The sequence below is a fragment of the Cyanistes caeruleus genome, chromosome 1, assembly GCF_971803275.1.
Source record: "Cyanistes caeruleus chromosome 1, bCyaCae1.hap1.1, whole genome shotgun sequence".
Classification (NCBI taxonomy): domain Eukaryota; kingdom Metazoa; phylum Chordata; class Aves; order Passeriformes; family Paridae; genus Cyanistes; species Cyanistes caeruleus.
In genome coordinates, this window is record NC_141701.1 from 107,156,689 (window position 1) to 107,172,537 (window position 15,849).

At 44.8% G+C, this 15,849-nt stretch overlaps 2 protein-coding genes, 1 long non-coding RNA gene and 1 other non-coding gene across 5 annotated transcripts in view; 2 read left to right on the forward strand and 2 right to left on the reverse strand.

Moving 5' to 3' along the window:
* SACM1L (SAC1 like phosphatidylinositide phosphatase) overlaps positions 1-8,683 on the reverse strand; it is a 29,605-nt gene extending 20,922 nt beyond the window's left edge. Inside the window, exon 1 of the mRNA XM_086848191.1 lies at positions 8,503-8,683. Within this exon, the coding sequence (XP_086704317.1) occupies positions 8,503-8,561 (59 nt within the window). The 5' untranslated portion in view covers positions 8,562-8,683. The remainder of the gene's footprint in view (positions 1-8,502) is intronic.
* Positions 8,503-10,990, forward strand: LOC147655808 (uncharacterized). The gene is made up of 2 exons (XR_015275561.1): positions 8,503-8,877; positions 9,297-10,990. It is a non-coding gene; the product is annotated as an uncharacterized LOC147655808 (long non-coding RNA).
* TRNAR-ACG (transfer RNA arginine (anticodon ACG)) lies at positions 8,826-8,898 on the forward strand. The gene has a single exon. It is a non-coding gene; the product is annotated as a tRNA-Arg (tRNA).
* The window catches only part of LIMD1 (LIM domain containing 1), a 33,394-nt gene continuing 27,285 nt past the window's right edge, over positions 9,741-15,849 (reverse strand). For both annotated transcript variants that reach the window (XR_015275560.1, XM_023919852.2), the window contains one exon: positions 9,741-14,999. Coding sequence is in view for 1 of the 2 variants with exons in the window: in XM_023919852.2 (XP_023775620.2) it covers positions 14,862-14,999 (138 nt within the window). In the remaining variant the exon portion in view is untranslated. The remainder of the gene's footprint in view (positions 15,000-15,849) is intronic.

A 15,849-nucleotide genomic window follows, 5' to 3' on the forward strand; every position in this document is an offset into this window, starting at 1 on the left:
AGGTAAAGACATGAAAGTGAATTTGTGTACATAGTGATTTACTCTAATTCCTGTAAGCTTGAGCTATATCTGATAAGCCAAAACCCAACACAAAATCAGAAGTTTTTAAAACGAAAACTTCCTAACAGACCAGACCACATCCCTAATGCAAGTCTATTAAACATAAATGTAATGTACGAAATGATAAACACACATGTTTACAACACGTTTACAACACATTAATGTTGTAAATATTGGAAGAATCCACTGGAAACAACACTGCAGAAATGGAAAAGTTCAAGTGGCACACTAATTTATTGAAGCAGGTGTCTCAACACCACTATTTCCCAGATGTGTTAGCCAGGTCTAGGTAACACACACAGCATTAACATGTATCCCCCCACTTAAGAGACAAGTCACACACTGACTCCCTGTTCAGACTTCATCGCCATCTTTCCCTTCCTTCCCCTCAAAACCAGCACAAAATCCAGTGCTGGTCATAAACAGTTTTTATAAGTGTTCCTTAAAAATACACCTATTGTGATATTTGCAAGAAGGCAGACATGTTATACTGTGCATCGATAGGAAGGTTAGGCAGAAGTAACTTGCAGCTGTACACAGGAAATGTACAGCAAACAAACAAAACATCCCAAACACTCTTAACTATTGTTCTTGACTCTTATAGTGATTTTTCCCAGTGTAAGGCTTGACAAGACATGGGGTCAGAGTTTTAAAATTTTTGTTCTGGTAACAGGGTAGGTATTTTTAGGCTCCTTCTCCCTAAATAGATCTTGCATTTCCAGGCATCTTTGATTTATTTTTTTTTTTATCCTTCAGAAAGCTGAATTAGAATCCTAATTTAGATCAGAGAAGTCTGATGGCCAGGTTTTGGTAGCAGGGGGTGGGGGGGTTACAGAACTGGCTCCTGTGAGAAGCTGCTGGAAGATTCCTGTGTCTGAAAGAGCCAATCCCAGACAGCTCCAAGACAGACCCAGTGCTGGCCAACGCCAACCCATCAGTGATGGTGGCAGCACCTCTGGGATAACACATTTAAGAAGGGGAAAACACTCAGCACAACACCAACTGCAGCAGGGGAGAGGAGTGAGAATGTGTTACAGAAACTCCCCTGCAGACACCAAGGCCACTGCAGAATGAGGGGCAGCAGGTGCTCCAGGAGCAGAGATTCCCCTGCATGAAGAGCAGTGAGGCAAAGCTGTCCCTCTGCAGCTTGTGGAGGTACATGGCAGAGCAGAGATCCACCTGCAGCCCTTGAAGGGCCACAACAGAGCAGGGTGATGCTGGTTAGAACAGGGTGCTCACAACACCAGGGTGTGGGTTTGATCCTCATACAGGCCATTCACTTAACAGCTGAACGTGATGAACCTTGTGGGTCCCTTCTAACACAGAATACTCTGTGATTCTGTCACCCCATGGGAAGCCTGCACTGGAACAAGCTCCTGGCAGGACTTATGACCCTGGGGGAAAACCATGCTGGAACTGCCTGCTCCTGAAGGACTGCACTCTGTGAAGAGACCCATGCTAGAACAGATCACAAAGAACTGCAATCTGTGGGAAGGACTCACTGTGGACAGGCTTGTGGAGAACTGTCTCTGGGAGAGGGATCTTATGCTGCAGCAGGGAAAGGAGTCCTTCCATTGAGGAAGCAGCAACAGAGACCAAGTGTGATGAACTGACCACAAACCCCATTCCCAGTCTCCCTGTGCTGCTGGGTGAGACAGAGGCAGTAGATAAAATTAGGAGTGGAGCTGAGATGGGGAAGAAGGGAGGTGTGAGGGGAAAGTGTTAAGATCTGGCTTTATTTCTCATTATCCTATCCCGATTTGATTGTTACTAAATTAAACTAACTTCCCCAAGTTGACTCTGTTCTGCCAATGACTGTAATTCCTGAGTAATCACTCCCTGCCTTTATCTTGAATGACCAGTTGTTCCTTTTATTTTCTATCCCCTATCCAGGTGAGGAGGGAATGATAGAGCCACTCCAGTGTGCACCCCGGATCAACTCACCAGAGTCCTTAAAAAGAGGTCATGAAGCCCCCACTTTCTACCCACTTAAAGCAGGGCAAACTTCAAAGTTTATTTAACTTCTAAGTTAAAGCCTGTTTCTCAGGGTGTGTTTTGACTCTCAAAGGATGGTGATTCCACAACCTAACTGTGAAATTAGAGGATAGCCAGAGAAGAGCAAATACTGAACTGAAAAAATCCACCAAACATAATACAACCGCCTGTAAAGCAACTAATAGTTAAGTGTTCATCAGATAATTTAACTTCATTATAGTCTATGGGTCCTAAAATGGGAAACATATCTACAGTGTTTCCTTTGTAAATCAGCATCCTTAAATCTTCCACGTACATGTATTAAATGCTTAATCTTTGAAAATAAAAACACCAGAGTAAGAAATACAGACATGCAGTTCACTGAACACTAAAGCCTTAAAACACCTATTTTGCTTCCATTGTTTTTGTTTTTGATGAAGTGCACCCCCAGCTCTTCAGGGGAGTTTCACAGCAATAACGGGAGCTGTTTCTATGGCAAAAAGCAAACAAGCGTACACAGATAGAAGAGGGGCAAGACAAGCTTAAAGACACCTACAAACTCTCAGTTTGTTAAAGAATCTAAAAATAAAAGCGGATATACTATTTAAGATGCAGTCAGAAATCTATTGCTAACTAGCAGGAGGCAGCAGGAAAGATTTTTTCCACTAGAGAAAGCTGCAGCTCATTTTCAATTGGTTTAGCTGAACATTCATCTTTCTCTGGGATGACAGCTGACACACAAGATTCCAGTTAAAACAATTGGGAAGAGACTCTATGAAGTTTAATATTGGACCTGTTGTGCCATCAACACAGGTGTTTATGGACTCTTACTCATCTGAGTATCTCAAACAAAGTAAGCTGAAAAAATACATTAACTTATCAGGTCATAAAGTGTTGAGAACTATGTCTGTATGATGAGCACAACACGGACAAGACATCTATACTGACACAAAGAAAGCATTTCCATCCATGATCAGTATTTTTAAAAGCTGCTCCTTACATTATAAAGTACAACATGGCCATGACACTACTACACTCTCAGAACAGAGATTCACATGCATATTAGTTAAAGCCTGTTTTTAACCAACACAGAAGAAGCTTACAAATCTCAAATAATTGTCATATAAACAAATGTTTTCTTTACTACGTGCAAGAAAAACAATTTCTCCCCAAAGAACAAAAAGTCTTTTATCTCAATATCCCCCAAACTGGAAAGAAAACAGAGAATTAGGGCTGCTGCTGCAAATGATGTTTGGTCTCTCAAAGTGTGTCATATGCCCCGCTTTGCTAGATCAGATCACAGCATTTCTCTCTCTCAAATCCTAGACCACATTATCTCCTGCCACTACCACTGCCCTTTTAACAATTTTATCATTGTTTCCTCTTACACCGTGTCTATAGTTTAAGCAAAGCGAGAAATTTATGTTTCACATTTATTCCAAGTCCTCTTTCCCATGGTCCTCTCCAGGACCAAATCTGGTGACAAAAGTGTCAGAAAATGTAAGGCAAGTCATCTCTGTTTTCAGCTCAATGGACCAAAAAGGCTTCAGCAGCTTGCAGCAGTCTGAAACAGAAACGTTTTTGATTCTTCAGAGAGGGGGGAAACAGGAGTAAAAGGAAATGAAGTTAACAACCTGCAAAGTTGACAGAACTTGAACAAATACTACACTGCCAGGATCACCTTTAAAAACTGCCTTAAATGCAGCTGTGCAATACAAACTGGAAAGCCTAAGGCCCTGCAAGATGTTAAATTCGTGCTTCAGAAGAAGTGGGATAATTAGTGTTCTACAGAATTTTCAACAGAAAGATGATTCACTTAGTCCTTGCTTCATTTGTGCAAGAAGTTCAATATTTCCTAAAATAAATACAGTTGAGGAAGAGGCCAAGACTCAAAGCAGTTCCAGCCCAAGTGCTGATTTACAACTTTACCAATTACCAGAACTAGGCTAGTAGTCTCATTCACACTTAGATGACCTTTTCTAGCATTAAATTGCTATAGTCAAGATGATTGCCTCTCACTTGTCTTTCAGAAAGGAAGCTGATGAACATTGCATGCAAGAATAGGTTCATCTCCAAACTGTACTCACCAGCAAGCTTGTATGTCTATCAAAAGCTTAGACAGATAGCACACATGCTAATTTCACTCATCTGACAGGGAGATATTAAATGGTGAAGAAAGGATCATTCACAACCAGAAATTTGCAATATTTTAATATTACAAAATGCAGATTCATTCCATTCTTTTAATGATAAAAGGACAGATGAAAGTCCAAGTGCCAATATTATATCAAAAATAACAATATTCTGGTTTTGTATAAACTTCACATCTGACAGTGGAGCCTGCATTCTCCTCAGCTACACTGTCACTGCTGTCTAGAACCACACAGGATATCAAGAGCTCTCACCACCTTGGTTCATCATCATCATCTTGCTTCCCTTACAACTTAATACCATGTCAAATCTTCACAAAATTGGAGTTCTCCTATTTCTTTTTTTTTTAACTAAAAGAAAACAGACCATCATTATAATGCACTATTTCTCAATATTGCTAAAGAACAAAGAAAGTGATAAGAGCAAATATTTTACATTTTTAGTATAACTCATATTACTCAAGAGAAGAAGTATTGAAGAACTGCAATCACCAAATTCCCATTTCAAATATTACTAAAGGTGACTTGGATTTCATTTTGATAATCTTCTACAACTGAAACTGTATTGATTGAAGCCAAGAGATAAAGCAACTCAGTAGATTTCATTCCTACAATTCAAAGTTGCAGGGAAAAAGTATTGATTCCCAGCATAACAGAAACATTAAAAAAAAGCCAAAAAAAGAACAAAGCACTGCTTGCTTACACCAAGTGCAAAGTCAGACTCATTTACAGTAAAGTGAGATAGTATTTCTTTTGTTTGTGTATTTGTTGTGAAGTTTCACTTCCTTAGTTATGTTATAAAGAAGCACTGTGTATCATACAGATGATGCACAGTTGCATCCCACATTTTAATTAGGTTGATCTTACACATAGGAATATTCCTGTGTTCAGATACAGCATGAAAGAGGACCCAGCATGCTCTAATGGCCACTAAAGATAGTACTTCACTCAATATTACTTAGCCTTCTAAGGCCTCAACAGCCAAACCCTTACTTCAGTAATTGATTATTTCACCATAAATACTTAACATTGCTCTAATGCAGGGAACTCTTTGATGTCAGCCTCTGAATACTGTAATAAAGCAAGCCAAAAGCACACCCTATACTGCACAGGGGTGCACTTGGGATCTTGAGCACAGCAAACTGCTCTGCAGTGAGATACAGGAAAGATGTTAGTTTATGCAGAGCCCCAACAGTATGTTAAGTAACAGAGCTAACACACCAGTGGTTTCAGCACTCCAGAGATTCCAGATTTTCTAGGTGAGCAGGTGTGCTAATTATATGTCTCCCATAAATACTACTCCTCGAGCAGAAACAGCTCAAAGAATTGGAACCCATACATCTCCCATACTGCAGTAGTTGTTGCAGGGAGAAAAATCCCAGGATTTAGAATACTAATGGAAATTCCATTTAAAAACAAAACAGAAAAGGCATGTATTAAAGGTCTAGCTACATAATGTCTATTTCCCGTGAAGTTTCACTCTAGATGAAAATAATTTACTGCAAAAGCTAATGTCCTGCTCAATCAACATCCCAAGCTTTACCACGACAGCCACTTAGATGGAGCAGGAAGAAAGGGATTTGTAGTTGTTCTTTCTGGAAGTGTTATTCAAACAAAAATGCCCTTTTAAACCTCCCTCCAAACACAAACACGAGTGGATGGGCACTGTGTTCAAGTGCAGTAGCTACTGAAGACTGATAAATAATTTCACAAAGCATGTGAGGCAACATAACTATGGGCAGGAGGAGTTAAGTCTGAAACACAGCTAGTGTCACAGACCTACAGGACACTGAGAAGGCTATCAGCAAGATAAGTCTTCAACCAAGCACAAATTTTAAAAGTGATTAAAGTGATTTTAACTGAGACAAAACAAGAGTCAGGATTTTCTCTATTCTGCAGACACCTTCAACAATCAGTTTTTATAAATTAACTGGACTGGCAACTCCTGAGGCTACCAGAAGAAGTTAATTAAATATAGCAGTGACAGAGGTGATTACTATGGATAACAGTTGTCAGGTTCATAGCTTTCCCAATAATTGTTGGTGTCACTCAGTAAGTTCCATAAGCAGCACAAATGGCAGACAGCAGCACTTTTATTGTTACCACCTGAACCTGACTGATGACCCTGGTCAAAGCACAAAGGGCATGAACCACTACTTTTGATAAGGTGGAGAATACAAGAGGTTTGTGCTGAGAGCTAGAACTTGTGTCTGGATGTACACAGACCCTGCAGAGCACCGCAATCAGGGAAGCTCTGTACAGGGCCAGCAGACTACCCAGAAGAGGTACAGTTGCAGAATCTGACCTTATCATCTTGAGAGTGAGTAATCAGTTAAAAACCCACACCCAAACACTGCCACCACTAAATCCCCAAATTGAAGTCTAGCCTGGATTTTTCATGAGAATGTTCTCCTTTGACCTTGACAATCTGGTAGGTTTGAGTCATCATCCAAGTTACGGCCCTGTACCTTCAATTGCTTGGTGGAAAGGCTGCAGCCATTATCACAACTTGGTGTGACGAGAAAAGAAAATAAGCTCATTTTTCAGAACACAAAACAATTCTGTTTTTATGTTTATGAAAAAACTCATGTTAAACTACATCTGAGACAGCCTTGTTCTAAAAAGATCAAAGTGTACTTTTAGCCAAGATTAAACTTTGAATGAGAGAATTCTTTACTATCCTGTATCGAGAAAAGTGCTGTTGTGTGAAAAATTTCTCAGTAACAACAACTCCGCACTATAAGTCACACAACTGCTTCTCACACAGCTCACCTTTGCTCCTCTGCAGCCAAAAAGATCACAAGATCAGCTTCAAGAAAGACAAATACTGCTAAGGTGACAAGAAGGAAAAAAAACTATAAAAAAACCACAAAAAAAACCAAAACAAAACAATCCCACAACTTTCTGCCAAGTAAAGTCCTTCAGCCAACATTGATGATCTTACTCTTCAGCAATACTCAATTATCTCCAGGATTGGTGTACCCTCACATAATAACCTAACAAAAATAAGAAGCCCAGTGACTTTGAAACACATAACAGCACTATGGCAAACTGTTTATACAGACCTCCAAAAGATCTATTTGCTCTGAATCCAAAAGATGACTGTCAAATGAAATTTAACAGAGCATAAAGTACAGTTAAATCAGGCTTAAGAGTCACTTTCTGATACTGCTGCCTGAAAATGGCATCAGTAACTCAATTATGGAGTTTCCAGCTGCTCTTTAGAGGTCAAAAGCCTGGGCATGCCTTTAGGACACACAAAGACACTTCACTTTTGCCTTCAGACAGTCATGAAGAGTCTCATGCTCAGAGCAATATCCTTGGGAATCTGAACTGGTTGGTGTGAGGGTTTACAATGGAGATGCCTCTTGCAGTGTTCATTTTGCACTGCTTTCGGTTATGCAACTTCTGCTGCTGTGTTAAAGGCAGCAAACAAACATGTGGCATACACACATGTTCAAAGGGTTACAATTTCCTCTAAAAATAAAAATAATAATAAAAAAAGTTTTAATAATAAAATTACACTGTTAGTAGTTAGAATAATTTATCTGGAAAAGTCACAGCCGGCACTGCACAGGAGAGACCCGAAAGTTCAAAGCCCTCAAAGCTCAGTCATCAACTGGCATCAAAACTATCACAAACAAAAAAAAAAAGCCCATTTGTGTCACGAGAGGCCGATGGACAAGCACGCCTAGGGAACGTTCTGCTGGCAAGCGGCGCTGCACACTCCCAGCCTTACGCCAGTGCCCCAGCCCCTACAGCGGCCGCCTGCCAGCACGAAGGCAGAATCACAGAATTGTTATGGTTGGAAAGGATCTCCGGAGATCACCTGGTCTAACACCCCTGCCAAGGGAGGGTCACCCAGAGCAGGTGACACAGGAACGCGTCCAGGTGGGTTTGGAACGGCTCCAGAGAGGAAGCCTCCACAACCAGCAGGCAGCCCTGGTTCCTCACGCCGAGGGAAGCCCGCAGGCATTGACCTCCTGGACACGCGGAGGGCAGCGAAACAGACACGGGAGCCGCCCGCCCGCAGCGCTGTCGGATGGACGGCGACAGGGGACCCGTGTCTGCGGCCAAAGTCCTCCCTCCTCCTTCCCCTCCTCCCGCACGCAGCCGCCACCTCAGGCCAAGCCCTTCGCGGTCACCCGGGGGAGCGAGGGAGCTAAGACAGGCAGAAAAAGCAGAGGACGGGCCAGGGGAGGGCAGGGGACAGCACGGGACGAGCGACCGTCGCTCCACCGGCGGCTCCTCCCTTCCCTTTCAATCCTCTTCGGCAGGTGCCAGAGCCGCGTCACCCGCGTCCCAACAGGTCACTCACAGCTTCAGGCAGGCGTAGGCCGCCGCTGCCGTGGTTCCCGCCGGTGCCGCCGTCGCCATCCGTCCCCTCGGGCTGTCCCCGGCCGCCGGCTCCGCTCCGACCCGGCCGCTCCCTCCCTGCCCGACTGACGCGTCCCTGGGCTGGAGCGACGGAGCCCCGCTCGGGACAAACCTCCGCGGGCGCGCTGGCGAGCCCAGGGCGGGGCGCCGCCTATGGCAGAGGGGGCGGGGCCGGGCGCACTCGCCGGCGCCGCCATTGGCCGAGGCAGCGCGAGAGCAGTGCCTGTGCTGAAGTGTGCGGCGGCAGCAGTCGGTTTTCGAGCAGGGCCAGTGGCGCAATGGATAACGCGTCTGACTACGGATCAGAAGATTCTAGGTTCGACTCCTGGCTGGCTCGGCTGCTCCTTTTTCACCCCTACTTCATATTTTTCTTTTTCCCCTCTTGTACTTCGAGCCGAGGGTGCTGCCTACAGCCCCCCCCTTCCCCCATAAAGCACACCGCTGCCACTTTCTTGCTCCCAATGTGGGGGTCTCCAAACCTCCCAGGGCTGGGTGGTGTACAACAGGGCTTCCTGCCCTTGGCAGCCCCCAGCTCGGGGATAGCTGCTGTTCACCGGGCCACGCATTCTGACCCTGCAGGCCTTGGGGTTTGGCAGGAAGCAAAACTGAGGCACCTCCTGGCCACTTTCCCACTGGAGACCGCTCTTTGGGTGTCATGCCCCAGGTTTGGGCAGCTTCTTGACCCAAGGAGGGGGACCTATAATTAGTTATTCCTGTTTATTTGCTTCATTTTAGGTGATGGCTCCAACCTGCTGTGGTGCTGCTTGGCGAACATCCAGTCTTCGGGTGTGAGGCATCTGGACAGCAGGAGCACAGTGCAGCTGCCTGACATGGGAGCACTACCCAAAACCCTCTAAGGAACCCATTCCCACCACTGCTGCAAAGGAGACTCCCATACTGGGGTCAGAGCCTGCTCCCACACGCAGCACATCCCTCCCCAGCTCCTCAGCCTGGGATGAGCCTCCTCCCCAGGATTCCAGAGTAGGACAGCCTCCCATGGAGCTGCAGCAAATACCAGCTGCCTGCAAAGGACTGGAAATTCCCAGTGAACCCCACTGAGGTGGGGGGACAGGAGTAAGGAAGAGGTTGGGAAACCATCATTTCACAGCATAACTCCCCCCCACTATGGACTCTGGGCAATGACAATCGTTGTAAGTTTAGGAAAGACTTGACTCAGAGTGTTGCTTAAGATACTGTCTTTAATCACTGAAATCACAACAGACCAGTGGCTTCGTTTTGCTACCAGTCTTCATTCTTTATAAATACTTAACAGCACAGAAGAAAAGAGGGCTGTGTTCACAGGAGGCTAAGGTTAGTTACACCAGCACAAATCCTAAAATACTCTATCCTGGAGCTGAGCTTTGAAGGAAACATAAAATAACTAGTACCATTCAGTATTGTTAGCCAGGCTCTGGATTTGCTTTCCAGATCCAGAAAGCCAGAGCCTGTGTGTGTGTGTGTGTGTGTGCCTGGGTCCCTGCCTGGCCATGCTCCGCAGACCTGCTGCGTGGGGAGGAGGGTTGGTGCCAGCAGGGCTGGGAACTACTGCAGCCCAGTCATCCCTCCATCAGGGTCACAGGGCACTCCTGCCTTTACAGGACCCTTTGCCATGTATTTGCACATGGGGACAGGATCTTCACATTTCCTGCGGTGTCTGAGTGGGTTGCAGATGCATTCTGCCACACCAGCTTCTGGCTGCCCTGGAAGAAAGCAGGGTAAGGATTTTTATTGCTCAGGAAAGCTTTGCTTCTCCATAGGAAAAGAGTGGGTGAGCAGTTCCAAGCTCTCTCTGGGCTCGTGACAGGAAGATGTCTGCCCAGTCAGCTTTAATAAGTACATCCAGGGCCACTGCAGCCAGCAAGCAGCAAGACACAGGAATGGAAAAGAAAAACGAATGCACACAAATGCTGTGTGATGATGAGAGATGCAAACCCCTTCCCAGCTTATCCCAGTGGCACAGGCACTCACAGGATGGGGAAAGGGATGTGTATCTGGTCATAGCTCTTCCCTGCCTGCAGGTACTCCAGGGGTGTTTCCCAGTGAGGAAGCCTGGGCCAACTTGTCATTACATTCATGCACAGAAAGTTGCTTAAAAGGTGCCTACAAGCACTTGGCATGGGCAGAGAGGTGTGAAAGGCAGGTGTGTCACAGGCAGCATCTGCCACACATCCATGTGCATGGACACAACTGCACATATCACCCCAAAAGTGAGCACATAGCAAGTGGTCAAGGCCCATATGGGATCTTTTTCCAAAAAAAAAAATAATCCTTTCTTTGGAATGGCCAGCCAGACACATGGCAGCTCTTGGAAGCCCAGTTTCCCCCTTTCAAGGCTGCCACATCGCACCTGATTGCTGATGAAACTCTATCATTTCCAGACTAAGCAGCTATTCACTTTGTAGTAAAAAGATCTACCAAAAAAAAAAAAATCAAAAAACCAAGCATTTAAACCTTGAAAGACTGGGAAAATGTTTTAGAAGCCCCCAAATGAAACTCAGAAACTGAAGAGCCACAGATCTTTTCAAATGCTCCTTTACCAGAGTGTTAGAAACTGCTGTTCCTGTGTTTTAACATCAGGGCAGTTTCCCAAATTGCTTTGATCACAGGTGCTTCTTACACTTTAAATTACACAAAAATGTCTGTTGCTTCTGTAGCTGGGGCTTTCCCCCGGCTCTTATGCAAAAATCCCTATTTAAATGAGTTTCTGTATTCTAAGCAATAGAAATTTAACAGCATGATCTGAATGAAAAAATCATTTAAGCTTTGATTCCTGAAAGCAGGCTTCAGGGAACTCACTTGAATAACTATTTGCATGAAAGTTACTCATTAACAGCACAATGGGATTTCCAAAGGTCCCGTACTTTAAAACCAATCAGAAGAACTTGCTGGGGGAGGAACCAGGACTAACTTTTCATAGTACGGTTTTCATAGCTTCTCAATAAATTAAAAGGCAACAAGGTTCATTTGAACAGCAATATCAGCCAGGAGATAGGTGGAATTTAACATGTTTTTTGAATTTCTTCTGCAGAGGACACAAAGCCTTACACCTCCAGCTCCAGAGCTATTTTTCCCTTTGGGGGAGCTGCCTGAAGGCAGGCAACGAGGGCTTGCAGCTCCACAGATGCCCGGTGGAGGGTCAGGAGGAGAAGCTTCCCCTATGCAGGATGCCCCTGCCTTCCCCTGTGCCAGATCCACTGTCAGGCAGCTGCAGAGCTGGGGACTAGCTGGGGAAAATCAACAGGGACTCACTCCAACCCTCACAGACTGGGAGAAATAATACTGAGCTTAAATGAATCTGAACTCCCAGAGATAGAAGCAGTGCAAGTTAGCACACACAGGGGTGTAGGGCAGTGCAGTAGATGCTTTAGCTTCAAAACCACAAGCTCACAGGCTCCTTTTTCAAGAGCCTCACACTGTCACTTCCAGCTCTTTGTAAATAGAGGAAAGGAGAGTCTTAGCACTTAATAATTTATAGGGGACCTCAAAACTGGAAGTAGGGCAGCCTTCATTTCCCAAGCGCCAAGGGATACGGGATGGCTGACAGGAATAAGACACTGTGTGGGAGCAGAGGCCAAACTCTCTGGTGATGCAGAGAGAGCTTCTTGCCACAAACTGCCTGCTTAAGGCTTTCCATGAAGTAAAACTGTCCTTCTCCCAGTCCCCTTCTCTCCTGCTTATTCTGAGATTGTGGGAAAAACTGCAAGGGTGAGACAGAAGTTTAAACTGCAGTTTAAAAAGAAAATACCAGTCCCACTAGTGTTTTCTGATCTTTATAAAATGAAGGCCAAAAAATGTGCACAAGGGCTTGATCTAAAAAATTGAGAGGTAGCAAAAGCATGAACTACATAGCAGCTGGTCTTTCAGACACAGCAACAGATGACCAAGGCTGGTGTTTCCAGCTCACTTCAAAAAACCACTTTGATATCTCTTTGCCCTTGCTGCCAAAAGCAGCCTAGGGCACAGATCCACCTGCCCAGGACTATCTGAATTATTTACTAGGGATTGTGAGCTGGTGTTATTTTCCAGCTCAGTCCTTTCAGACAGTCCTAAGACCACAGTCACCCCTTGAACACCCCCTCCCTGCTCCAGCCTAGCTGTGCTGCAGGACACAAGCTGATGGGATACACTGGTGTGAGAGCACTCTGGGATCTGCCCTGGCTGTTGCTGCCCTCGATCCATCCTGCTTGGATGCAGTGCTGCTTACATTTTGTGTCAGCTCCCATCCCTTTCCTTACCAGCATTTGGAGACTAAATTTAAGGCTCTAGGAGGGCTCACATATTTGGGGTCAACTTTACCTCCTCTAAAATCAAAGGTAAAACTCTCAGAAGATATATTTCACAGTGATAAAGTGCACCCCCTTGAGCTTTTAGTCACTCACTGAAGGGATGCATGTGCCCAGGAAAAATGGTGTCACAGGTCCAAGCTACACCAAAGCTCTGGATGGCTTCCAGGCAGGACCAGCCTCCAGCCTCGAGCTGCCATCCCCATCCTGATGAGCAGTGGAAACAGGCAGGGGCACTTGCAGCTGCATGGGGCAGAGGGCTGGATGGTCAGTTGGCACCATGAAACTCCATGCTAAGCTCCCGAGGCTGGGGCAGTTTCACATTTCAGCCGTGGCAAGATGATTTATTAGCACAGGCAGAGACAGGGAACTTGCTGCTACCTGACACCTGTGCTGCTCCAGATGGGTACACGTTGTTGTCTGACTACATCAAGTGAAGTTCAAGCTACATCCATGCTATTGGAAAAGAGGTTTTGTTGAACTGTAATGGGTTTTCAGCATGGGCACATTTCAGGAGTCCCAATGCCACAGCTCATCTAATTTACTGTTGTTTCCACACTGAAAAGATCTTCAAGAATGTCATCCCATCCTTTGCCAGTCAGAACCAAATTTACATCTTCAGCATAGATACTTGAGGATTTAATTGGTTTTCCACACAAAGAGTAGTTAAGATCCCCAGCTGTATCTGAGGCTTTAAGTTAAGAACTTTTTGTTAAACAAAAGTACCAGTACACGAGGGGCTGCTCAGCTTTGGTAGGTACAGAACATGCACTGCTGGCAAACCCATCACTGAGTGGAACAGTTTTGACTATAAAGGGTAGGAGTGTCAAGAAAAGAAACAATTTGCCTTCTTGCTTTCTCAGCAGAATGGAAAGTAAGGGCCAAACTCTCTAACCCCTTGGTCAGATAAGCTGCTATTATTCATAGGAGCAAATCTGTTTATGCCAACATACTCATCTGAGTTCAGGTTGTGGAGCTGGGCTCTAAAATCCCTGCATAACAAAGCCTTCATAACAATCTCAAGTTCGCTTCTTGAGCTCTAAATAAGCACCACTATGAAATGGCTTTATGCTGGTAAACACCATGAAAAGGAATAGCCAGGCTGAGGGCTGAGCTGAGAGGACAAACTCAGGCAACTGTCTGTGTACAGAGAGCTTTCTTCCAAAGTGAGCCCTGCAAGCAAGAATGAGGGTGGATTTCCCTCATTTCAGCATCCCGACCTTTCCTTTCCAAATATGATCCACTGTTCAGACTCTGACACAGCAGACTGGCCCATATGTGTCATGCTGACACACAAGCCTGACTGGGCCCCAAGTCATTGCAGTGGCTTAGCCTAGCTTGTTCCAGTTTTTTGTTCTGGGATGTTGACAAACAAAATGGGATGTTGACCTCCAGTTGCCAGACAGCATTGCCTGGTTTGGGCTTGGAGAATTGGTGCTTTTACTTGACTTGATACTGGAGTTCAGGGAATTAACTGAAAGGTCTGGGTGTGCCACTTTGCACAGACCCCTTTCTTTTCTTTTTCTAAAGAACTAATAAAAAGAGAGAGTGTCTAAAAAGCTGGTACTAATAGTTTGGTGTCCTTCAGGGAACCTGATGAAATGTGCTTTCAGGGAACAGTAGACTGATGGGATGTCCCTGGCAGGCAGGCAGGCAAGCCTGCTTTTTCATTGTGCATGGCACGATCTGAGTTCATAGGCACGAGAGCAAATTGTGCTTTCACTGAAGAAGATTCCAAAATGAGCCCAGAGGAATCTCCAGGTGGCAGAAAAAGGCACGTAAAAGTAAACTGATCTGTTTAGGTAACATGCCACATTCTTGGTCAAATAGATGTGGTTTGATGCAGCTGAAACCCACAAGCACACAAACTTGGTGAATCCAGCAAAAATCTCTAATATCCTTTGACAGGAACATTGCTGACTGGCAAAAAACATGCACAGGAAATCAGCTGAAGGTGGGGAGAGGGAGATCATGTATCAAGTCTTCTGTCCTGGCTTCCCAACACTGGCCACACTGACTAGTAATGGTGCTGGTAGGCAGCTGCTGGGGTTGTGCCATTCTCTATGTGTTTCAGGTGACAGGAGTGACAAAGCAAATGTTCATCCAGTGGGTAGCAGCGATGTCCGTCTTCGTCGTTCAGTTCCATCCCACAGTCCTGCAAAGAGAGGCCGTGCAAATTGTTAGAGTTTGTGTTCATCTTTCAGTGTCAGCTGGGGTCTGGCTTCCAGGAAAGTGATTTTGTGACAAGGACAGAAGATACCCAGACAACAGCTCGTTCCTAATAGGTCCGGCATGTACCACAAGAAGAAAAACATCTTCTCAAGACAGGAGTTTTGATGGGCAGCTTTGTACAAATTTGTTTGAAGCCGTTTTATTGAATAAGCTTTATCGTGTGGTAAGGTGCAGCCCTCTGTATTTTAAACACACTTGTGTCTCCTTACACTGTCAGGTAAGATTCACCTCTTTACATTACAGTTGTACTGATGTGAAATCAGCTTGTGGAGTCAGGGCCTCTTTTCACTGCATTATAAGCACAGTGAGAAAACAAAACTATTTATTTTAATTCTCCGTGTGGAAGTATGGCAGCTTTTGGAGATGCCCTGCATGGAGACTAAATGGTTTTTATGAGCTGGCATCTCCTGGAATTTTTCCTTGTGCAGCCACATCCTTTCTCCAGCCCCAAAGACACATTCATTTCCCATGAGAGTGAGGGTAACTTACACCCCACAGGATCAGTCACTCCCTTAGCATTTTTCAACAATCTGACTTGGAAATCAGATACACTGGTGTGATCTGGAGCTTGAAGTTTCTGAAAGGCAGCAACAGACCTTATTAAGTCATCATGCTTCTTGCACAGATGAGTAAACTGACAAGTTTGAAAAGCAATAAATAACTTGTTGCCCATAACTTTACGGATAGCAAATGAAATTAGAAGTGAAACAAATTGCTGCAAAAACTTTTGTCCTCAATCTGGAAATTTCTCAGTCACTGACAGAAAGGGTCTC